The 25,172-nt window shown below is 42.5% G+C and overlaps 1 protein-coding gene across 1 annotated transcript in view; it reads left to right on the forward strand.

Annotated features, from left to right (window-relative positions):
- ABHD2 (abhydrolase domain containing 2) overlaps window positions 1–25,172 on the forward strand; it is a 109,188-nt gene that overhangs the window by 49,863 nt on the left and 34,153 nt on the right. Inside the window, exons 4-5 of the mRNA XM_005694967.3 lie at window positions 21,330–21,505; window positions 24,377–24,544. Of these exons, the coding sequence (XP_005695024.1) occupies window positions 21,330–21,505; window positions 24,377–24,544 (344 nt within the window). The remainder of the gene's footprint in view (window positions 1–21,329; window positions 21,506–24,376; window positions 24,545–25,172) is intronic.

The raw sequence follows: 25,172 nt of genomic DNA on the forward strand, positions 1-25,172 counted from the left end.
AGAACTTAGTGTTATAACTATATGTACAAACAGGGATTAAGTGAAGAAAGCAGAAGATATTAATAAAATTATATATCAAGAGACCAATATTATAATTATATAAATACTCTTCAAACAGATACAGGTAGAAAGGAAATGAAAAAAATAGAAATAGTTCTTGTTCTGTAAGGGTTGTGAGGATATGGATTTATTTTAACTTTTGGCTTCTTCTGTTTCAAATTGATATGAAATAAAATGAAGGGACTGTGAGTATACATTTCATCCTCCATAGTTTTGAAAGTCGTTTGTAGTTCATTTGCTAGTAATAAGGATAGGCAGTGATGCCAGCCACTGTCTCTTGAATCTGTCCTTCACGTGTAAAGAGAGATGTGCTTTGCTTCAGCAGAACTTTCTAGAATAGGCTTATCTGTACAGTTTTGTGATGCTCTCTTGTCACGCGGGCAAGAATGAAGGTTCAGTGCCTAAGTTGCCGTGAGTTTTCACAAGGGTGGAGTTGTTGACTAGCTGAGGAAATATTTTTCTGTTCTCATGTCATAGGAAAGAGCTGCCATTTCATCAGGGCTAAACCACAGCCCTCAACAGTGGCCTCTTTCAGCTCTTTGGAACCGCGTTCCTCTTACAGAAAGCTCCAGGGCAGCTGCATCATTTCCTTCCTTTTACATTTCTGCTCAAGAAGCAGTGTCTGTGTTTCCCGGTCGTTCTCTCATCACCCAGGAGCGTCCATGACCTCGCTCTGTCCTTTGCCTGGCCATCAGTAGGCTCTGAGGTTCATCAGGGTAAATTTATAATAGTCACGCACATCATAAACATCCTTAACTCCTGGGTAGCGCATATTTGTTTTTAAAAGACAGGTTACATCCCCATGAAGAGACTCCCGCAGACATCATCCAGTTACCTTCAACTGATGTTTCCAGTTTCTTGACTGTTTTTCCAGACATATTTTTAAAATTTATGTTTTAATTGGAGCATAGTTGCTTTACAATGTTGTATTAGTAATAGTTTCTGCTGCACAGCAATGTGGATCAGCTCTAAGTATTCATATATCCCCTCCCTCTTGTGTCTCCTTCCCAACCCCTGATGCCCACCCCTCTAGGTCATCACAGAAAACACCAAGCTGCGTCCCCTGTGCTCTATGGCACTCCCCTCTAGCTCTCTGTTTACACACGGTACTGTATATATGTCAGTACTACTTGCTCAATTCGTCCAGACATATTTTATGCAAAAACAGTTACACAGACACACACTTCTTTTCCTCTTATTGCACAACTAGTAGTACGCTATATACTCTTCTACACTTGGTTTTTCTTCATGAAATACCACCGAGAGCTTCTTCCATATGAATGTAGGAAGAACTTCCTCCGTGTAGGTCTCAGCTGCTCAGTATTCCATTAGTATTGCCAATCTGATGAGTAAAAAAGTGTTTTCTCACTGTGTGTTTTAATTTGTATTCCTCCTGTCAAAGAGGCTGTGCATTTTTTTTTACATCTAGGAACTATTTTTATTTCCTTTTCTGTTGACCTTGTATTGGTAGCCACTGCCCAATCTTCCAGTGGTCATTGGTTTCTTCAGAATCATCTGAAAAGATGATTTTTGTTTTGTTTTTACTTGGGCAAGATTTTTATTTTCAAATTATTGGTGATACCAATAATGGTTATACCAATGGTACTTATAACATTTTAAAAAATCTGCAAATAGAATACAAAACAGTGGAAACAAGTTCTTAACGTGTGATTGTAGTTACCTTTGATATAAATTCCTCAATCTAGAAGACAGTTGATGATCATACCCTTTTCAATTATCAAATCTCCTAGACTGGCTCCTGTTTTGAAAAAATATATTTTTTCTTCCTTTTCTTTTAGAATGTATAAATATTTTCCTTCTGTAGTCTAACCATGCATCCTTTTATTTCTGGGGGGAGGGGATACCTCTGTCTCCTATAATATCACTTAAAGTATATTTTTTAACTCCTGTTAGTTTTCTCTGTATTACTTTAGCCCAGAGATCTTTGGGTGGGGTAATGGAACCTAGTTCTGTAATGGATCCTTTATGTATGATGGAGATTAGCCCTTTGTGGTATGGGTTGCAAATATTTGTTCTCAGTCTGCCATTTGTTTTTGTGACTTTGCCCATGGTGGTATTTGCCATGCAGATTTTTTTTCTTAATATTTGCATAGTCAAATCTTTGGATCGTTTCTTTTGGCTTCTGGGATTTCTGTTTTCCTTTGAAAGATCTTCTTCATTGTGATGATTTTAAAAACTGCCAAACTTTCTTTGGGGTTTCCCTGGTGGCTCAGATGATAAGGCATCTGCCTGCGATGCAGGAGACCCGAGTTTGATCCCTGGGTCAGGAAGATCCCTTGGAGAAAGGCATGGGCAACCCACTCCAGTATTCTTGCCTGGGAAATCCCATGAACAGAGGAACCTGGTGGGCTACAGTCCGGGGGGTTGCAAAGAGTTGGACATGACTGAGAAACTAACAGTTTCTTTTCTTTCACTAATCTTTCTTTGGGCACTTGTATTCTTTCATTTCCTATTTTAAAGTGTTTGATCTCTCTGGGATGTGTCCTGATATGAAGGGTGACTCCAACTTAATTTTTTTCTAGATGGCTACCCTTTGCCCATAGCCACTTATTGAACAAGCCATCTTTACCCCATTTATTTTTTTATTTTTATTTTTTTTAATTTTAAAATCTTTAATTCTTACATGCGTTCCCAAACATGAACCCCCCTCCCACCTCCCTCCCCACAACATCTCTCTGGGTCATCCCCATGCACCAGCCCCAAGCATGCTGCACCCTGCGTCAGGCATAGACTGGTGATTCAATTCTTACATGATAGTATACATGTTAGAATGCCATTCTCCCAAATCATCTCACCCTCTTCCTCTCCCTCTGAGTCCAAAAGTCCGTTATACACATCTGTGTCTTTTTTGCTGTCTTGCATACAGGGTCGTCATTGCCATCTTCCTAAATTCCATATATATGTGTTAGTATACTGTATTGGTGTTTTTCTTTCTGGCTTACTTCACTCTGTATAATCGGCTCCAGTTTCATCCATCTCATCAGAACTGATTCAAATGTATTCTTTTTAACGGCTGAGTAATACTCCATTGTGTATATGTACCACAGCTTTCTTATCCATTCATCTGCTGATGGACATCTAGGTTGTTTCCATGTCCTGGCTATTATAAACAGTGCTGCGATGAACACTGGGGTACATGTGTCTCTTTCAATTCTGGTTTCCTCGGTGTGTATGCCCAGCAGTGGGATTGCTGGGTCATAAGGTAGTTCTATTTGCAATTTTTTAAGGAATCTCCACACTGTTCTCCATAGTGGCTGTACTAGTTTGCATTCCCACCAACAGTGTAGGAGGGTTCCCTTTTCTCCACACCCTCTCCAGCATTTATTGCTTGCAGATTTTTGGATCACAGCCATTCTGACTGGTGTGAAGTGGTACCTCATTGTGGTTTTGATTTGCATTTCTCTAATAATGAGTGATGTTGAGCATCTTTTCATGTGTTTGTTAGCCATCCGTATGTCTTCTTTGGAGAAATGTCTATTTAGTTCTTTGGCCCATTTTTTGATTGGGTCGTTTATTTTTCTGGAATTGAGCTGCATAAGTTGCTTGTATATTTTTGAGATTAGTTGTTTGTCAGTTGCTTCATTTGCTATTATTTTCTCCCATTCAGAAGGCTGTCTTTTCACCTTGCTTATATTTTCCTTTGTTGTGCAGAAGCTTTTAATTTTAATTAGATCCCATTTGTTTTACCCCATTTATTGAAGTGCCACCTTCCTCTCCTACTAAATTTCCTGGATGCATTTAGGCATATTTCCAGTCTGTTCCACTCTGTTGATAATCCTGAATATACATCATTAGCAGATTTGTAGCTTTTCGATACGTTTTGCTGTGGGCAGAGGGGTTGGTACTAGTGCCTTGTCACCTTGACTATTACAGCTGGTTCTTTTTTCCCATATGAACTTTAGAATGCTTGTTTAATTCCAAATATACAAATCCTGCTATTTTTACTGTGTGTTTATGACATTTATAGATAATTTAGGGAGAACTGGCATATTTGTGATGCTGAGCTTTCCCATGCAAGCGCATTTGTTCTTGTTTCCTAAAGCCCTAAAGAGCTTCATTCACTTTCCTTATTATCTCCTTTTCATGTCTGTGAACTTCCTGGGAACAAGAACGGAGCCAGATTTTGAGTGTAGGGTAGTAACAATGATATATGTATATTGCTGACCAAAAAAAAGCATATTTTTAATTAACTAGTTTAAGAACCTGTCTTCTTCTAATGTCAGTTTGCCATTTTTTGAATTATTTTCTGCATATCAAGGAAAGGCAAAATACATGCTGTTGTTGAATGTTGATACTTTTAATTCTTACAGTAATCTCTTGATTAAAGTGCTCCTAAAAGGGCACTCCATGTAGATAATCCAGGAATCTCACATTTTGGTATTCCAGTTCCCCCCACACTAGGAATAGTAGCAGATACAATGTGACATTTCCAGCTCTTATCTTCCCTCCTGTCTAGACCTGGCATAAATTTTGAGGTGACCTTGACCTGAGATGTGAACAAAGAGGTTGGGCGAAGAGCAGACTATTGCTATCTCTGTGCCTGTCCTTCAGACAGATGACGGGTGACCGGGGAAGTCAGGGGCAAAAGGAAAGTGTTCCGTGTGCTGCGTGTCACTGCAGGTCCAGTGTGGTCAGCAGAGGCGGCTTTTCCAGAGCTATTTATTCATTTTTCCCTTTTGGCCACGTCGCATGGGTTATGTGATCTTAGTTCCCCCACCAGAGGTTGAACCTGGGCCCTCAGTAGTGAAAGTGTGGACTCCTAACCACTGGATCACTAGGGAATTCCCAGAGGCAGTTTTTTTCAAATCCACGATTTAATAATAAGAAAGGTGAGGTGGGGGAACAGTTTAGCATCTTGGGTGCCAGACTCCAGGAGCTGTGATGTAGTCTCCCAGCAGAAAAGTGGAAATGTTAGCTGCTCAGTCGTGTCTGACTCTTTGCGGCCCCGTGGACTGTAGCCCGCCAGGCTTCTCTGTCCATGGGATTCTCCAGGAAAGAATACTGGAATAGGTTGCCATGCCCTCCTCTAGGGGATCTTCCCAACCTAGGGATTGAACCCAGATCTCCTGCATTGCAGGCAGATTCTTTTCCATCTGAGCCACCAGGAAAGTAACTAATATTTGACTAGGTCTTTGCAGGACTAGTTATTTAATAGGTGATATTTGTTGGTGGAACCCCCAAGCCTCCTGATAAACTACAAGCCCACTTAGAGCACAGTGTCCAAACCAGGTTGAGATATACATGAGGAGAGAGGGCTGAGCTTCCTCCCTCTATGTACAGAGGCTGGTGACCAGAGCTAAATGTGCAGGAAGATAATGGGACCAGAGACATTTAACATGTGAGTACAGTTCAGAGGGGTTTTAATTGGTTTTATTTGGACTTTAAAATTGAGTTTATTTTTCCTCAGAGTAAAAAAATGTGTGGTTTCTTTTTAAGTGGTTTTTTGGTCACTCATGAGCTTCCCCAGTGGCCCGGTGGTAAAGAATCCATCTGCAATGCAGAGACTAGGGTTCAATCCCTGGGTTGGGAAGAGTCCCTGGAGGAGGAAATGGCAACCCACTCCAGTATTCTTGCCTAGAAAATCCCGTGAACAGAGGAACCTGGTGGGCTATGGTCCATGGGGTCGCGAAGAGCTGGACAAGACTGAGCGACTGAGCGCATGTGCACACACATTGTCACTCGTGTGCTGCTTCCTGCTAACATGCGTTCCTCGTGGCTTGCACAAGGTGCATAATGGTCCAGAGATGTGCCAAGGTCCTGTATATATTTAGAAACCAGGCCTAGGAACGGAAGCCGATTTCTCTGTTTTCTTCAGCCACTTTTGGTCACTTCAGGCAAAAACAGCCCTCTCTGCACTGGAATTTTTCTGCGCACCATCCTGTAATTCAGGAACAGAGCAACAACCGTTTAAAAAATGTAGCGTGTGACAGCTGTGAAGAGGAATTTGCTTCCAGTGGGGGAAAATGCTGTGTTCCAAGCATACTGCTGATGAGCCTATTAATGGGGCTTGGGGAAGCTGAATGTGCCATTTTGAAATAAAACGCCCAAGATGTTGATTTCCAAAGCCAGTGGAAATCAAGCCCTTCCCAGACTCAGCCTTGCGTCCCCAGCAGGACTGGTGTCACGTGGGGCAGGGTCTCCTCCACGTCTGGGCCTCCTGCAAAGAAGGGCCTCCAGGGGGCTGTGTTCTAGCGGAAAAGGGTGAGGTCCAGTGTGGGGAGAGCACAGAAGACCTGCTGGCTTCAGGCCAGCCAGGCTGGATGCAGAAAGAGAGGGGGGACCCAAGGGCTCTGCGGTAGGAGCAGCAGCAGTTCTGTGTTCAGGGTCTGTGAAGGAGAGGCTCTGGTAGTTCAGGATCCAGAGCAAGTGTCTGTAGGATGTTCTCCTAAACTCTAAAGGGCTCTGCCCCTTCCCCCCTCCTCTGTGTGGACACAGGCTTGTGCACACACACAGGTGCTTACACACAAAGGCCTGACGTCAATGTTCTGACATCTGAAGCTGCCACAATCTTCACTCCTCATGTCCTCCCCCCCACCCCACCCACACCTGCCCCAGTGATCCTTGTCTTGATTAATTTATCCGCACTCAATTAAAGAAGGTAAAAATGATTCCCCAAACCAGACACCTCTCACCTTTCCAGAAGTACCTCCAGCCTCTTGCTCTACCATCCCTCTCCTGGGTCTCACTATCTTCGGGGAGATAATCAGTATGAGTTTATTAACACTCTGGTCCCATCTTGAAATAATCCATGTGAGTATTCAAGTTAATTACCCTCCAGATGAATCTCCTGCAGGAAAAAAAAAAGCTTCACTAACCTGACGTAGTTGGTTACAGTTGTGAAAAACATGTAAAATAAAAGAAATTTCTTTTGTTTGTTTAATGTGTGCTTAGAACACCAAAGAGAAGTCCCAACAAATTCAATTATCAGATTAGAAAAACATGATTTAACCTAACATTCTGCCAGTTGATCAGAGAGAAAAGAGCTGACACAAAACTGTTTGGTGTTTTAACTTGTAGTTGAGGGAGTTGAGAAAGCTCAACATTCAGAAAATGAAGATCCGGTCCCATAACTTCATGGGAAATAGATGGGGAAACAGTGCAAACAGTGTCAGACTTTATTTTTTGGGGCTCCAAAATCACTGCAGATGGTGACTGCAGCCATGAAATTAAAAGATGCTTACTCCTTGGAAGGAAGGTTATGACCAACCTAGATAGCATATTGAAAAGCAGAGACATTACTTTGCCAACAAAGGTCTGTCTAGTCAAGGCTATGGTTTTTCCTGTGGTTTTTTCATGTATGGATGTGAGAGTTGGACTGTGAAGAAGGCTGAGCACCAAAGAACTGATGCTTTTGAACTGTGGTGTTGGAGAAGACTCTTGAGAGTCCCTTGGACTGCAAGGAGATCCAACCAGTCCATTCTAAAGGAAATCAGTCCTGGGTGTTCATTGGAAGGACTGATGGTGAGGCTGAAACTCCAGTACTTTGGCCACCTCATGAGAAGAGTTGACTCATTGGAAAAGACCCTGATGCTGGGAGGGATTGGGGGCAGGAGGAGAAGGGGACGACAGAGAATGAGATGGTTGGATGGCATCACTGACTCGATGCACATGAGTCTGGGTGAATTCTGGGAGTTGGTGATGGACAGGGAAGCCTGGCGTGCTGTGATTCATGGGGTTGCAAAGAGTCGGACACAACTGAGCAACTGAACTGAACTGAACTGGGGGAGTTGATGCGTCTGGAGTGTGACATGGTAAGAACAGCTCTGGACAGAAGGCAGAGGTCTGTGCTCTAATCCTGACTTCCTGATGCCAAGCAGGTCAAGCCTCTATTTTTCTCATCTGTAAAGTGGGGGCGATACCATCACTCAGAGATGTTGTAAACACTGCAAGACATGACCAGCCCAGTCCTTGACCAGAGGTTGGAAGCTCCGAAACTTGCCCACTCTCTGGAAACAGACTCCGTGTCTTAGTTCAGGCTGCTGTAACATAATACCATAGACTTGGATGCTTAAACAACAGATAGTTACTTTTCAGAGTTCCAGGGGCTGGAAAGCCTGTGATCAAGGTGCCAGCAGGTTTGTTTCCTGGTTTGTTTCCAGGGCTCTCTTGCTGGCTTGCAGGTGACCCCTTCTTACTGTGTCCTTGCATGGCAGAGAGAAAGAGAGCAAGCTCTGGTCTCTCATCCTCTGCTTATAAGGACACCAATCCCATCATAGGGGCTCCACCCTCATGACTTTGTCTAAGCCCAGTTACATCCCAAACATTCCACTTCCAAATACCAACACAGGTGGTAGGAGAGCCAGGTAGGGCTTCAGTATGTGAATGTTGCGGGGGAGGGGGACACAAACATTCAGTCCTTAACACTCCCTATCAGGTACTGAGTTAAATTGGTACTTCTCAGTCATGTGACTCAGTCTGCCCAAACATCCCCCATCCTGCCTTTCTGACCCCGGTGCCCACGCCTCCTCTCTGTGAGTAGTTGTCTATGTTTCCCTCATGTGCTTCCACCCCCAGGATGTGAGCTTTCTAAGGTCAGGCACTGTGTCTCGCTAATATCTGAACTGTATTGACTCAACATGTAAGAGCCAAAAAAAAAAAAGTAGGGCGTGGCTGGCTCAGTTTCGATGACGTCTCTGGTTGGGTCCCAAGTACCAGCCACGCGCTCCTAGAGCCATTTCTGGTCCATGTGCTCACTCTCCAAACAAATCTCTTGGTCAGAATAAAGGTCATCTCTCTTCTCAGTGGTCAAATATTTTTGCTGAAATGGAAAATGTGTTTTTCTTTACCTGAGGCTGTGCTCTGAGGGCCTGTTGAGAAGAGTACTCTCTGCAGAGGCTGAGCGAAGGGCCCCAGCACCTGCCCCAACCCCTGGCCGGCATCTCGGGCTCAGGACCAAGGAAGGATATTATCAGCCACTCGAATGAGAGGTTCCCAAGAGAGAAACAGGAGCAGCTGTGAGGCAGTGCCCTGTGGGCCTGATGTGAGAGGAGGTCGTTCCTTGGGAGGGTCTCCCAAGGCACCATGACCCCTCCCTTTCTGCCCCTGCCACTGAGGCGTTCCCCGGGGTTGGGCTCTGCAGAAGGAGAGCGAAGCTGAGGGCAGACTGGAGTCTGTGGAGTGAGCCGCTGGGTTGGGAACGCAGTCAGGGCCGTGGACGGGTTGGGCCTCCAGCCAAGTGCTGTGTTCACAGATGCTGACATTCAAAAGTCACCAACCCTTGAGAAGGTGTCATTCATTTTACCAAATGACCTTTTTTTTTTAAATTGGAGTATAATTGCTTTAAAATGCTGTGCTAGTTTCTGCTGTACAATAAAATGAATCAGCTTTATGTATACATATAATCCCTTCCCTCTTGAGCTACCTCCCACCTACCCCCATCCCATCCCACCCCTCTAGGTCATCACAGATGACCCTTTAAACCTAAAGAGCAAGTTCTAGGTGAAGCCCCAAGGTGACCGTGGATGCCTGGGAGAATCCTGCAGACAGATCTGCTCAGTGTCTGGATCTTAGGCAGGGAGTAAACTAAGTTACTGCTTCCCAGGTGGCTCAGTGGTAGAGAATCTGCCTGCAATACAGGAGATACAGGTTCTATCCCCGGGTCGGGAAGATCCCCTGGAGGAGGAAATGGAAACCCACTCCAGTATTCTTGCCTGGAGAACCCCATGGACAGTGTAGCCCCCTGGCAGGCTACAGTCCATAGGCTGACAGAGTCAGACATGACCTAGCAACTGAGTGTGCTCAAACAGAATTACTACTTAAAAAAAAAATGTTGTTTGCAATATGTAAATTATTACTCCGATATGCTTTCTATTCTTCAGTTGGAGCTGTATCATATATATTGGGTTGGCCAAAAAATTCATTCAGATAGTGAATATGTTGTTCAATACAGTTCTTGGTGCATATGAAAAAGTATGTATTTTCTTTTTACTTAAAACTGAATGAACTTTTTGGCCAGTCCAATAACTCAACTTGCATGGATTCAGCTCTTTATGTCAAGAACGACAGACACTTACACACACACACACACACACACACACACACACACACACACTCACACACTCTTCCTTTGTGCTGGTCCTGCAGCCAGCTTCTTTACTCAGACGCACTCAGCCCCGTCTTGTGTAGGTTGGGAGCCTCACAGCCCCACCAGCAGTGGCAGGGCCTGTGTGCTTCTCCTGCAAGGGAGGAGCATTGTGCTATGTCCTTGTGTTTAAACATTTGGGATTTCCTGGTTTCACAACACAACCCTAACCTCAGGTCACCAGGGCCATCTGTGTTAATGCCGTCCCAGCCACCCGCCCGGCACTGGACGAGAGCTGCTTGGACTTAATGGACAAGCAGTGTATTCCTGCCAGTAGGGTATTCAGAAGGTGATTTGACTGTAGCTGGTGCTTTGAACGTTTAATTTGAAAATCAGACTACGGGTGAGACATGACCCCACTACACTAACAGAATGGCCTGCGTAGGAGAGAGCAAAGTTGAAACAGGAGGGATCACTTCTGAATGACCCCTTTGCCATGACTGTTGCACTCTCCGAAGACCCAGCATGTGGTCCGAGCCTTTGTCCTTTCTCCTGGGTGTCACCAGCTTCTGACTCAATAAGTGGATTTATATCAGGAGTAGCTACCAGGGCTCCCCGTGTTGCTAAGAAGCCCCTGATTGGCCATAGCCTTAAAAACTGACAACTCTGGAATACGCATATGCTAATTTGATGTATTTTTAAAGCTAGAGAGTGCCTGTTGACTAAGATATGTTAAGGTTCATTTGCACTAGTTCTCGATAACTGTAATATTTTTAAAGGATGACTAAAAGAATCATAGGAGTATCTGGAATGAAAATATCTCTTTTTCATCATCATGCCTGTTTTACCATCCAGATCAGCACTAGACACAGTGGATCAAGGTCTCAGTCGAAGTCCCGACTCTGCCCTTGATTAGCACAGTGACCATGGCTAAACTCTGGGCATCAGGGTCCCCATGGTTGACAACAGTGACTCATTGCACAAACTTGGTATCAAAGGCAAACGAAAACAAGATCGGACTGTGCAGCACAGGGAACTCTATTCAATATCCTGTAATAAAGCATAATGGAAAGCAATATGAAAAATAATACATGTATATGTGTGTAACTGAATCACTTGGCTGTACAGCAGAAACTAACACAACATTGTAAATCAACTATACTTTAATTTTTAAAAATTATTTAATTTGGGACTTCCCTGGCAGTCTTGTGGTGCTTTCAATGCAAGGGGCATGTGTTCAGTCCCTGATCAGAGAAGAAAAAAATCCCATATACCGAATGACCAAAAAAAAAAAAACCAAAAAACTTTTTTTTTTTAAATAACAAACAGCTCTGTGATAACATAAATAAAAAAACAGTTACAATTATTCTTAAGAATAAAATTTTAAAAGGCAAGTGAAATCCTGTACAGAAAAGATTTTGACAAATTGTGAAGTGCTGTAAGTAAATGAAATGTTCTGCGTTGAAAGCAGGAAATAAATGTGGTGATGGAACCACAGATATTCCTGACTCCTTTGGAAAAGCCTTGGGGGAGGATCCTTAATGTGCCTGAAGTCATGGAGGGTTTCAGTCCTGGTGATGTTTCTTTGCTCTAGTAAGCTTCCAGACCTCTGTCTCCACAGATATCTCGTTCTTGCAGATAATTAGAGTCTGGTGACTCTTCCCTCCCGCTTCCTTTTTCTCTGTGAAATCACTGACCCTCCTACTTCCTTATGATGGAGAAGCAAGACTTCTCCCATGACTCTCACGGTCTCCACGGCCCCCAAGTGGACCCTGCACTGGGGATCTTGTCTTCACTGCCTCCTTACTTTTCAGTTCATATCATCTACTTTGGTGGTTCTGGTCTTGTCTGGATCGAGCTGGGAAGAAGGACCTCTAGTTGGGTTCTAACCACCTGCACTCCCGCAAGGAGAAGGCTCAGCAGAGGTTGAACCCAAGGACATTTTAAATGCAAGTACTTTCATCAGAGTTACATTACCATGAAAGAATTTTAGAGAAACTATCTTTAGGAACAAATTCTGCTGAACCAGTTTGGTTTCATGTTGATTTTTAAAAATATAATACAATTGAATTTTATCTCCATCAGGTTTATTTTCCATTTAACTTTTACTACAAAGCTTGGATTCAGTTTTTTGTTCATATTATGTGTTACTGACCATAGCTTCCTCTATAGAAAGCTCTCTTGTGGCTTTTCATCAAGACCAGTTCTCTAGGTTAAATTTTGCAAGTCTAAATGCTTTTATGAAAATGGGTTCTTTTGTCAAAATTTAGACAATGCTAAATTATTGTTGTTGTTTAGTCATTAAGTCATGTCCCACTCTGCGACTCCATGGACTACAGCACATCAGGCTTCTGTGTCCACTGTCTCCCAGAGTTTGCTTAAATTAATGTCCATTGAGTAGGTGATGCTATCTAACCATCTCATCCTCTTTCGCCCCCTCCTACCCTCAGTCTTTCCCAGCATCAGAATCTTTTCCAGTGAGTCAGCTCTTCACATCAGGTGGCCAAAGTATTCGAGTTTCAGCTTCAGCATAATGTAGTATCCAACATAATACTAAATTATACCACATGCCATTTTAACTATTACCAGTTTTACTCTGATTTGATTCTTTCTACTGGTAGTAGCCAAATTATGATTAATATTAGAGATAGAGATAGAAGCAGAGATGGAGTGGAAGGAAATAGCCTGGAGTCAAAATGGTAGGGCTTTTCAGTGCCATTAATCATTAGGGAAATGCAAATCAGACCACAGGAGATGCCACTTCATACCCACTAGGGCGGCTGTAATAATTTTTCTCATGGAAAATAACAGGTGTTGGCAAGGATGTGGAGAAATTGGAACCCTTGTATGTTGCTGATGGGAATGTAAAAGTGTTTCAGCTGCCATGGAAAACAGTTTGGAGGTTCCTCAGAAAGTTAAGCATGCAATTACCAGATGACCCAGAAATACCACTCCTTGGTATTTCCCCAAAGAATTAGAAACAGGTATTCAGTCAAAAACTGGTACACAAATATTCATATCAGCACTGTTCATGATAGACACAAGGTGGAAATAATCCAAGTATATATCAACAGATGAATGGATAAGCAAAGTGTGATATATCCATGCAATGAAATACTATTCAGCCATAAAAAGAATGAAGTGCTGACACATACTACAACATGAATTAGCCTCGAAAACATAATGTAGGTGAAAAGTCACAAGACAAAAAATCACATATTGTATGGTTCCATTTATGTGAAATATCCAGACTATACAAATCCATAGAGACAGAAAGCTGACAGATAAGTGGTTGCCAGGGGCAGGGGGAAGAGAGGAAGTGATTATGTAATGGGTGTAGCATTTCCTTATGGAGTGGTGAAATGTTCTGAAACTAGGTAAAGGTGATAATTCCACAATGTTGTGAAGGTACTGAATGCCACTGTATTATAGACTTTGAGATGGTTAATCCCATGTTGTGTGAATTTCATGTCAAAAAGATGAAAGTGAAAGTCACTCAGTTGTGTCCAGCTCTTTGGGACCCCATGGACTATACAGTCCATGGAATTCTCTAAGCCACAATACTGGAGTGGGTAGCCATTCCTTTCTCCAGAGGATCTTCCCAACCCAGGGATTGAATCCAGGTCTTCCGCACTGCAGGCAGATTCTTTACCAGCTGAATCACAAGGGAAGCCCAAGAATACTGGAGTGGATAGCCTATCCCTTCTCCAACATATCTTCCCCACCCAGGAATCGAACCGGGGTCTCCTGCATTGCAGGCAGATTCTTTACCAGCCGAGCTACTAGGGAATCCTGGTAAAAGATAGTGGGGGCAAAATGACTGGTTATGTAACATGTATTAATTTAAGGCCAGTAAAATCACTGACCAGGAGTCATAAAAACTCTACTTGATGTCTCCTTTAAAGAAAACAACACAAACTTTATATATATATGATACTTGCTTTTATAAAGACAGGTGTGTGTGGGAAAAAACACACTTGAGCAAGTTGCCTGTTTCTGAGCTATGCTATGTCATAAGTGAAGCAGATACTTCAAAGTAGATACATTTGAAAATAATGGGAAAATACTGAGTTGGGACCAGGTTTGGGGAACAGGAACAAAAAAAAAGAGGAGACTTTGGGAGAACTAGAAGAAGCATTGTGGTTTGACGGGGGCTGTGGGGTGTCAGGGGCACTGAAAAAGCCTCCTTTTTAATATTATTTATTTGATTGTGTCTCTTGTGGTGTGTGGGCTCCAGAGCAGGCAGGCTCAGTAGTTGGGGCGCATGGGCTTAGTTGCCCCATGGCATGTGGGATCTTAGTTCCCCAACCAGGGATGGAACCTATGTCCCCTACATTGGAAAGAAAAGTCTTAACCACTTGACCACCAGGGAAGTCCCTGAAAAAAAGCTCTTGAAGCAAAGACAAGTCCAGCTAAAAGCCTTGAAAATGATGTTTTCATCATTTTCTGCCGCCCAGCATCCATTCCTCCTCTCCAAGGGCACACACATTTCCTTTGCGGGACGTTCTTCTCTCACAATGCACATAAGTAGTAATTCAAGGTGCCCTGCCCACCCACTCTGAAATTCCGTGCTTCTAGACATCTCCCTCCTGGGACATTGGCTCTTTGCAGGGAGTAATACTGCTGACTGTGTAAAGAGCACATTGCTTGAGCAGCCCCCTGGTTTCCTTCCTGGATCTGCGCTCTTCAAGCCTGCTCCGGCCTCTCGTCCATTTGGGGAACATCCCAGCATCCCTCTAATATAAGAGGAGTTAAGTTAGTCGGGGCTGGGTTGTTGCTTTAACCAAAGTATCCTATTTGATACAAAAATAAAACACCAAGAAGTAACTGCTAATGGGCATTTGGTTCACTGGGAAAGACTTGGTGGGGGAATTAATCTCAGACAACATATCCTGAACATCTATTGTGTGCCAAGCCTGGAGCCAACTTGGTAGAGAGGTGCTAGAGAGAATCAAAGGGAATAATAGCTAAGTCTAGGTCCCATAGCTATAAAGTGGTTTGATCTATTAATACATCCAAGGGACCCAAGTCCCATAAGGAAGAATCGGTCACCCACAGATTTAGGGCAAAGATGAGCATTAGTCAGATTTTTTTCCAACTGTCTTATAAACAGCCCAGCAACCATCTGTCCTTGTTCATGTGAACTCCATCTGCCCAAAGGTGGTGTGTGTGTGTGTGTGCCTGTCAGGAGGGATGTGGGTGGGAGGGAGGTCTAAATTGTCCCTTGAGTGCTTTTCCTTTGGGCAATTCTGTTAGTATAGCCAGATGTTGATTATAAGTATGTTCAGAAGATAAAGACATACTGGCCTCTAGATTTTATTGTGGTCTTCCAACTTCTTTCTTAGTAACAGGATTCATTAACCACTGACCACCGCACAACATTGGACAAAATACCATCTAGATAAGTAAAGAAGTAGAAGACATCACTTCAGCTTCCTGGGAGTCAGGAGGAAAACATGCCCAGATGCTAACTCTTGAGAGTAACTTTTAAAAATGTAGATATGAATGCAAATTTGTATAGTGAAAACTCAGTATTGAAACATGAAGCAAGCTATAAAAGTTTTACTATAAGACAATAAATACCTGAATAATGGAGAGATACACCATGTTTTTGAATGAGGCAAGTCAAACTGTAAAGATGTCAATTCTTCCCAAAGTAGTATGTGTTTGGTGTGTTTTCAATTTAAAAATCCTAAATTTTTCATAGAGCAAGCTAATCCTATAGTTCATCTGGAAACTAAAATGCTGAAAGTCTGCCAAGAAAATGTTGAGTGAGGTAGGCCTGTACTATCAACTCTCAAAATACTCCATAAAGCTATGGTAATTAAAAGGATACCATATTGGCACAAGAATAGACAAAGAAATCGATGAACCAGAATAGAAAATGCAGAAACAAATCCAAATATTTCATTGAGAACTTGGTATATATATAAAATGACAGTCAAAAACAGTAGGGAAAGGATGGGCCATTTATGGTGTAAAGACAATTAGCTAACTGTCAGGAAAAAAAAAATGAAATCTTCACATCATTTTCAAAAATAAGTGGATTTAAAAGAGTAATACATTTTTAAAAACTATAGGAATAGCAGAAAGAAGTATTGGGAATATACTTATAATTGGGTGTTGGAATAGTTTCTTTCTAAACAAAATGCAAAACACAAAGGTTTTAACAGAGAAAATTGACAGATTTAACCACAACACACAAAATTTATATAAGGTGAAAGAAAAAATTAAAATATGCAATACAGTACATGGTAGTTAAAAGAAAAAAGGAGATGTTTTCAGGTGTTAAGATCCCAGACTAGTCCTTTCCCACTTCCACACTAGCTCTCCTCCCCCAACCCCTCCATAAAGGGCGGGGCGGTGGGTGGGGATGGTGGGGCTTGGGCCTTACAGCTCTGCTTTCTGCCTCTGCTCATCCCAAGCCATGGCTGTGAGAGTCACCTCATGATGACTGCAGTGGGTGCTCAGCACATGCTTGTGAAGTTAATTCACACACACACACATATAAATGGGATAGACTGGGAGGAAACCGTTGCAAAATATAATGTATATAATGACTTAATGTAGGGATGACAAAAAGGAAAAAAGAAAAGTATGATAGAAAATGGATGAAGGATATGAATAGACAGTTCCCAGAAAAGAAATCCAAATTGCTAATAAGCATATGAATCAAGGAAATGCAAATTCAAATAAGAAACTTTTGGCCATAGATTGGATCAACCTTAAGAAACACAAATTGAAGTGAAATATCCATTTTTTGCCCATCAGAGTAGCCAAAATGTGAAAGATTGATAACACCAATTATTGATGAGAGTGAAGACGACAGGTACTTTCATACACAATTGATGGGAATGTAAATTTGTCCCTCTTTTGGGGGAAGGCAGTTTGGTGATACAATAACATTTAAAATGCACATAGCTCTTGTGTGTGTGTGTTTTTTAAAAAATATTTATTTATTTCTGGCTTCCATGGATCCTAGTTGTGGCTCTCAGGCTTAGTTGCCCTGTGGCTCGTGGTATCTCTGTTGCCCAACCCAGGATCGAACTCAAGGCCACTGCATTGGAAAGTTGATTCTTAGCCACTGGACCACCAGGGAAGTCCCAAGCTCTAGGTTTTATTTCTCATCCTCTCGGCCCCCTCCGTATTTCCCCACATCACTGTGTAGTCAAGGCCCGGCTTCTTTATTGCATATGCTGTGCTTAGTCGCTTAGTTACATCTGACTCTTTGTGACCCCGTGGACTGTAGCCTGCCAGGCTCCTCCGTCCTTGGAATTCTCCAAGCAAGAATGCTGCAGTGGGTTGCCTTTCTCTTCTCCCAGGGACCCTCCTGACCCAGGGATCGAACCTGCGTCTCCTGAATTGCAGGTGAATTCTTTACTGTCTGAGCCACCAGGAAAGCCCCTCTTTATTACATAGCACCAGGCTTCCAAGGAGGTACAAGAAGCTGCCAGATTCCTTAAGGGCCAGGCCCAGATCTGGGCAGCAGGCCTCCCATCACATCCTACCGGTCCAAACAAATCACAGGCCCGCCTGGACTCACAGCGTGTGCAGGTGTTTCTAGCTCCTAATGGGAAGAGTGCCTTTCGGGGACAGGAATAGGTAGAATTATTGGCAGCCGTATTTTCGGATGAACTATCCCATAGGTAGTTAGAGTAAAACATATTCCTCCATGTATTATTTCAGCAGCATTTCTTAAATGTTTCCATATTCATACACATTTCAAATGTTCCGTTGTTTCGGTCCAGATTTCTTCACTGAGCTAAACCATGTAACGAGGCACCTATTCTAGCTTTTCATTTCTTAATGTTTTTCTTATGATCTGTGGATTGGTTATGTAAACAAACAGAAACACACAGTAAAGCTCCGCTAGAGTAAATGCTATGCAGAAACTCAATTTTGTAAGCCCTCGTGTTGTGTTACCGTGAAGTTAATTAAAGACAGTGTTTCATCAGTAGGTGGTAGTGTCATAAAATGATAGGTTATGAAACCTCCTCTGTGCACAACTGACTTTACACTGAAGGTTCCAGATGACCCTGAGGCAGTCGCTTATTCTCATACACACACACGCATGCACATACGCACACACGACTTGAGAATTTCATCCCAACCCAGTCTGAGAACAGTGCTAAGTAGCCTCGAAAGAGATCAGCAGCCAAACCAATCATGCCACAGCCAAGTTCACGTTATTCTGATGCATATGATATTTTAATCGTATCTGTATCTTTTCAGAGGGCTTCCCTTGTGGCTCAGCTGGTAAAGAATCCACCTGTAATGCAGGAGACCCCGGTTTGATTCCTGGGTTGGGAAGATGCCCCTGGAGAAGGGATAGGCTACTCACTGCAGTATTCTGGCCTCGAGAATTCCATGGACTATATAGTCCAGGGGGTTGCAAAGAGTCGGACGCGACTGAGCGACTTTCACTTTTCACACCAGTGGGTCTGTACTCTTCATCCGCAAGTCCTCCCTACATGTTTAGTGTGTGTCTAGTGCCGTGAGGACAGACACAGGGGAGAATGAGCCTGGCTCCTGCAGGTGGCAGGCAGGAGTGTTCTTGAAAAGAGTGTATTTTAATGAAGCCTCAGGAGTGCCGGAATGGAGTTATGTCACGGGGTGCTTTGCCAGGGGGCACAGAGAAGAGGCACCTCCCCCAACAATCTGATTGGAAGTGACTCTTGAGAGACAGGTAGTAGCTGGGCAGGAGAAAAAAACTGGATGTAAAAAGAGAGGAGGTATTTCCAATGCAGGAGACGCGGGTTCAATCCCTGGTCAGGGAACTAAGATCCCACACGCCACAGGGCTGCTAAGCCCGCGTGCCACAACTACTACAAAAACCACAACTAGAGAGAAGCCCAAACACCGCGACAAAGAGCCTGCTTGGGGCAACTGAGACCCAACGCAGCCAAAAATAAATAAATATAATTCTTTAATGAATAATTATTTAAAAGAGAGAAGGAGAGAGCATTCCAGGCAGAAGAAACAGCCTGAGCAAAGGTAGTTGGGATAAAAATAGCTCCTGGGTTGAGCTGGGCTGGTGGTTCAGGTTTTTTGGAGCTTAGGCAGAAAAGGTGGGCAGGCACCAGAGTGTGGCGGGCCTCCTAAGCCAAGCTACTGGGACTCAAGCAATGGAGGACTGTGGCCAGGGTTATGTGTTAGTTATCCCTCCACTGGTTGGGGGATGCCAGAGTCGGCGGGAACAAGACTAGAGGCTAAGAGGCCACTTGAGGGAGGCAGATGCCAAGATTCAGAGGTGCTGACAGGACCTCGAATCTGGAGCATGGCCTCAGGGTCATCACATGTGTCGTGATTATACTGGAAATCTGTGACTAGCCAAATGGAAATTCTATTCTTTTGTCATCTTCTCTAAGATTATATTGTATTCCAAACAAAATCAGAAGATTTTTTATTCCAAACAAGATCAGAAAATAAGTGGATGAAATTTAACCCATTCTTCTGACATTTTTAACCTCAGAACATTTCCATTTTTAATTTACATTATAAACAAAATTTTCTCCCAACTTTTCCTCCAGGAGCAATTGGAAGTTTAGTTTCTTGGACCACTCTCCCACCCCGATGCACAATTTATCGTCCAATTTAGTAGGCTGACGGTCATCCTCATCATTTTTCAACAGGGTTTTTATTGTTTAGCTGCTTAGTCATGTCTGACTATTTAGCAACCCCCTGCCAGTCTCCTCTGTCCACAGGATCTCTCTCCCAGGCAAGAATACTGGAATGGGTTGCTATTTCCTACTTCAGGGGATCTTCCCAACCCAGGGTTTGAAGCCAGGTCTCCTGCATTGCAGGTGGATGCTTTACCACCGAGTCACCTGGGAAGCCCCTAAGTAGTCTGAAACCCTTCATAAATTCTATTATCTAAATCTTGTATAGTATTCAACTGTCCAATTGACATTATTTTTATAGGCTTGCTTTCTGTTGCTGTCTTAATCCGCTCATCTCTTATAAATGCTTCTGCCTGCTTTCCAAAGGCCATGCCCTCTGCACTGAGATTTGCACCTGTGGTGTGACATTGGCAAGTGATTTCATGTCCTTAGGTCTTAAAATACTCTTTCTTGTCCTCCCTGCCCCCACAAAAGAAGCATGTCTGGGAACTGGCTTGCTTAAGGTGATAACTTCCCTTCTCTTAAACCTTGTGATGAATTAATTAACAGTTAATGAATTACCAGGAAAAAAAAAAAAGAGTAAATCTGGTTTAAGGAGAGGATCTAGGATCATCTGGTCTGATAAAAAAGATGGTCTCGAATCGGCAAACAAACATTAAGGTAAATTCTTAACAAAATGTTCACCACTGTGATACGCTACGGAGATGGATTGACGTCAGTACCAAATCCTGCTTGACCATCAAGCTGGGGCTCAAAGCCAAAGAAGAGAAACAGATAGCAGTTTCAGGAGATGGGATCATCTTGCAAACTGTGATTATGAACTGTAATCATTTCTTAATTGTAACTTGGAGCACCTTGTTTTTCCCAGTAATTAACTAGTTTGTGGTTTTTGCACTTCCCTCTGACGACCAGAGTCACTCTGTTTTCACGAAGGACAGTTGTTAGGGTGGTGTCGTGCCTTGCTTGTGCTAACAAGACTTTATCCTTCATTAATCCAACAAATATTTACATTGCTCTGCCCTTCCAGCACATTCTCCGGAGCATACAATGCTGCCCCCCCAACACACACAGACACGCACAAGGCACTCGACAGACTCTCAGGAGCTTTGCAGCCCTTGCCGGTTTAACAAAGGCAGCAGGTTTGTGTTCATGGGGTCACCCCTGCAGCTGTGACTGCCTTATTAGGGGAAGGCAAAGAAGTGAGCATTTAGTGTGCGTAGGCGCCTGCTAGCTATTTTATATACATTAGCTCAGTTGATAATGAGGCTAACCCTGTCAAGTAGCATGTGTTCAAAATGTACTAGTTGCTTTCTTTCTGTTCTACATTATGGAAATAACCCATGTTGAATTAATTAACACCTTCAGTTTGAAATCCTGTCTATATAAGCATGTCCTGGTTGATTTCTAAAGCTAATCTGATGCATCAGTGGGAAAAGGAGTAAATCATGGCCTGGATGTAAGGTTGAAAAAAATATCCTATTTGTGCTTAGTGGACAGAATTTGCTGGGGGTAGGGGAAAAAGGTTGAAAAGCTTTTGTTCCAAGGGTGTTTTAGAGCGTTATTCCAAGAGTGTGGGAAAATTGACCTCTCCTCTCCTTCTTTCTCAGATACATCCCACCATTGATCTGGGGGAAAAGTGGACACATCCAAACAGCCTTGTATGGGAAGATGGGAAGGGTGAGGTCGCCACACCCGTATGGGCACCGGAAGTTCATCACCATGTCTGATGGAGCCACTTCGACCTTTGACCTCTTCGAGCCCTTGGCTGAGCACTGTGTGGGAGGTGAGCTAGTTCAGGTTGTGGGATTGGGCCAGCACTCAGGGAGTGAGCATTAATCCCTGAGGAAGCTCGGTATGAATGCTCAAGCCACTGACTGTCACCATTGCATCCAGGGGACCCACAGGACAGCAGCTGAGGTGCTTCACTTAGCCACCGCCTGCAAGGACTGGCTCCAGCATTGCAGAGAGCATTGTTGAATACAGTTTTTTAGTCCTCTTGTGAAATAGAAAGGTTTGTGTAAGAACTTGGAGCCCAGGATCAGATCTCTGGTTTGATAACAGCAACAGAAGCTGGCCTAGTCTCAGTGTTTCATATATACTATTATCTCATTTAATCTTCACAACCACCCTGAAAAGTCAGTGTCTTATTATCCTTACTTTACTGATGAGGAAACCAAAGCTTATAGATGCAGTGTAGCTAGTCTTCTTTGTTGGACAACAGCAGGTAAACAAAGGCTCTCAGGTACCCTCTGCTCAGGTTTTCAGGGGTCTGGGACACCTATTTCTCAGAAACAACCGCAGTTTCTACTGCTGATAAAACTCTCATTGTTCCGTCCAGGCTGCACAATAAACAGGCATTAAAAAGCTTCACAATGAGGACTTTTGAGGAAGTGGAGTTACATGGCAGCATCCTCTGAATGTTGTTTCTACCAGAAGAGAACAATATTTTGATTTCTATAGTATTCAAATGCACCTGGTTTTTTTTGTTGTTGTTTTTTTTAATAGGAGCTCAGTAAATATTTAGGGGTAAATTCCAGTAAGTATATTATTATAGCTCTCAGTTATTTAAAGCACTTAGAACTGCTGAGTAGCTAGTAACAACGTAGCTTATGTTCCCTCTGACAGGAATGCTTGTCCCAGACTTTCACATGACTGCTTCCTTGTCACTTAGCTCTGCGCTCCAATGTCACCTCCTCAGAGGGATGGTCTCTGATCCTTCCCGGGAAATCCATCACACCTTCTTGCTCAGGTTCTTCATGGTACCTGCCAATCTCTAAACTTATTTGTGTAGTTGTCTATTATCTGTCTGCTAGAATGTTGGAATCCTTCAGAGTCCAATAAACAGTCACAGAAGGAATGAATAAGAATAAGTTGGGCGTTCACAGTGTGTTTATGGTCTTGTAGCTGAGCTTTCAAATATTTACTTCTCTACCAAACCCAGTTAAGTATTTTTTCCCCTTGTATCTAATGCTCTGCCTTCTACTATTGAAGCACAAAATTTAACTTAACCAGTCTGCTCTTCTAGGACAGAGGTGGAAAGCTGAAAAAGACAAAACTTTTATTCTTTCTTTTTTTTCAACTTGTCTCTGTCTTTCTATCAACCCTGTGCCCAGAAAGAATTGATGAAGGTAGTTCTGGAAAGCAGTATTTGCATCCAAGAAATGCTTTAAGGAAAGCAGCCCTTTTCCCCCCACTTTTTCGATTTTTTTCTGACAACAAAAGGAATAAATACTCACTTTAAAAAATGTAGATAACATAGAAACTTTTTTTAAAACAAGAAAATAATCATCAATAATCCTACACCCTGCATACCATTGTTAACATTTTGTTCCATTTACCTTCAGTTCTATGTAAAATAGAACTGAAAAATTTCAGTTACTACACATTATAGGTATATTCCCATATCATTAAAAGTCTAAAATGTCTTTAATAACAAAAGTTTAATGATTGCTTAATAGTCTACCATGTGGTCATGACATAATTTAATCATTCTATTTTTGAACATTTAGCTTGCTTATAATTTTGTTATTATTAAGTAATCCTTTGATAAGCATACTTATTCATAAAACTTAAGGCAGGATTCCAAAAATTGGAATTTAACTATTTATTAAAAATTTTAATGTTCTTTATACATTATTGCATAAGAATTTAAAAATTGTCTCAACTTTTAGAAGGAAAATTTATGATTAAATTTAATGACCTAAATATCACTTTTCTTTTAAAGAAAAATATTTATTCATCTTTTCAAGTAGGTAGTTCATACTCATGGTAGAAAATTCAAAAGTTACTAAAGGACATACAGTAAAAGTGTAAATTTCTCTCCCACCCACCCTTACACCCCAGTGGTACCAACTGTTAGGACTCCTGTATGATTCCAGAGCTAGTGGATGCATTTATAAATATAGATGTCTTCTCCCACCCCTAAATGATAGCATAGCATAGCCTTTTTTTGCATCTTGCTCTTTTCCACTTAATACTTATTGGAGAGCTTGCCTTAGCAGTGTATATAAAAATGTCTCTTTATTTTTAAGGACTACATAATATTTCTTCATTTGGATGTGCAAAAACTTATTTAACCAGACCCCTGTTTCTGGACATATACATTATGTTCAGATTTCTGCCGTTACTGCAGATGTATGGCTTTGTGTATGTACCATATATTTGTAGAATTAATACCTGAAAGTAAAATTGTTGAATCAAAGAAGTCTGTGCAAACACAGTTTTTTATTTTTTCTGTTCATTGATTCATTCATACAGAATTTCATATAGAAACTAAGAGTGATGCTCAGAAATGTGTATGGTGGTTTGACAGAGGAATTTTATATCTGTTGAATCTAGTACTAAAAAATTGAGATTTGTATTTCTTCATTTTATTTTTCTAGTAATTAATTTTTATTGTATTTTATTTTTCAAAAGCATCTGCCCTTATGGATTGGAACTTTTAAAAAACTGACCCTTCACTGTAAATAATTTGAGAAGCACTGAAGTAGACAGTTCCAGCTAGAAGGGAAAGTTACTCTGTCTCAGAGAGTAGAGTGAAAAGATGAATGTTAAATTCTCTCCTACTGTTTTCTAAGCCAGTGAAATGTAATTGTGTCCATTTACCACGTCAGTATTTATTGGCTAACTCGGACTCTCCTTCTCCACCCTGCAGATGACATTACCATGGTCATCTGCCCTGGAATTGCCAATCACAGCGAGAAGCAGTACATCCGCACCTTTGTCGACTATGCCCAGAAAAACGGCTATCGGTGCGCTGTGCTGAACCACCTGGGCGCCTTACCCAACATTGAACTGACCTCGCCACGCATGTTCACCTACGGTAAGCGGGGGCCACGGCCAAGCGGAGTCCCCCCAACCTTTTATTTTTTCTGTTCCCACTGCAAGTGTGGGGCTGCGTCTGCCTCTGCCTTACTTTTCTGAGTTTAGAGTTTGTGCCCATGTGCAAGAGCTGGTGAGGCACACAGTTGTAACAGCAGGGGATTTAAGAAGCTATGCCTCCCAACAGCAGCTCAGGGGGGCGCTGGAACCACCCTCCTCTCATCCCATCTCAGGGGCAGGAGCTAAAACTCACAGGCGAAGGTCTTGCACAGCGCCCCCTGCTGGTAAGTTAATGCCCTTCACTCATCCCTCAGGACTCGTGACTGGCGGGCAAGCATTGTGATGAGGCTGGTGGATGCCAGTGGGAAGGGAATCTGGTAGCTTAACAACCCAGTGGCTTTCAGGCTGCTTGAGGACAGAAATTAAATCTCATATTTAGATACATGCTTCTTGCCTTTAATTGAAGTCCTATGTTAGGTAAGGCTCTGTGTTATAGACTGCTCATTCTTGAATCTTACTTAACTCTCCCTTCAGATTAACTGTGAACATTCATAATAATAAACTCTTAAAATATGTGTCTGTATATATGTACCAACCTGTGGGGTCTTCATAAGTAAATCAATTATAAT

The sequence above is a fragment of the Capra hircus genome, chromosome 21 (assembly GCF_001704415.2).
Source record: "Capra hircus breed San Clemente chromosome 21, ASM170441v1, whole genome shotgun sequence".
Taxonomy (NCBI): domain Eukaryota; kingdom Metazoa; phylum Chordata; class Mammalia; order Artiodactyla; family Bovidae; genus Capra; species Capra hircus.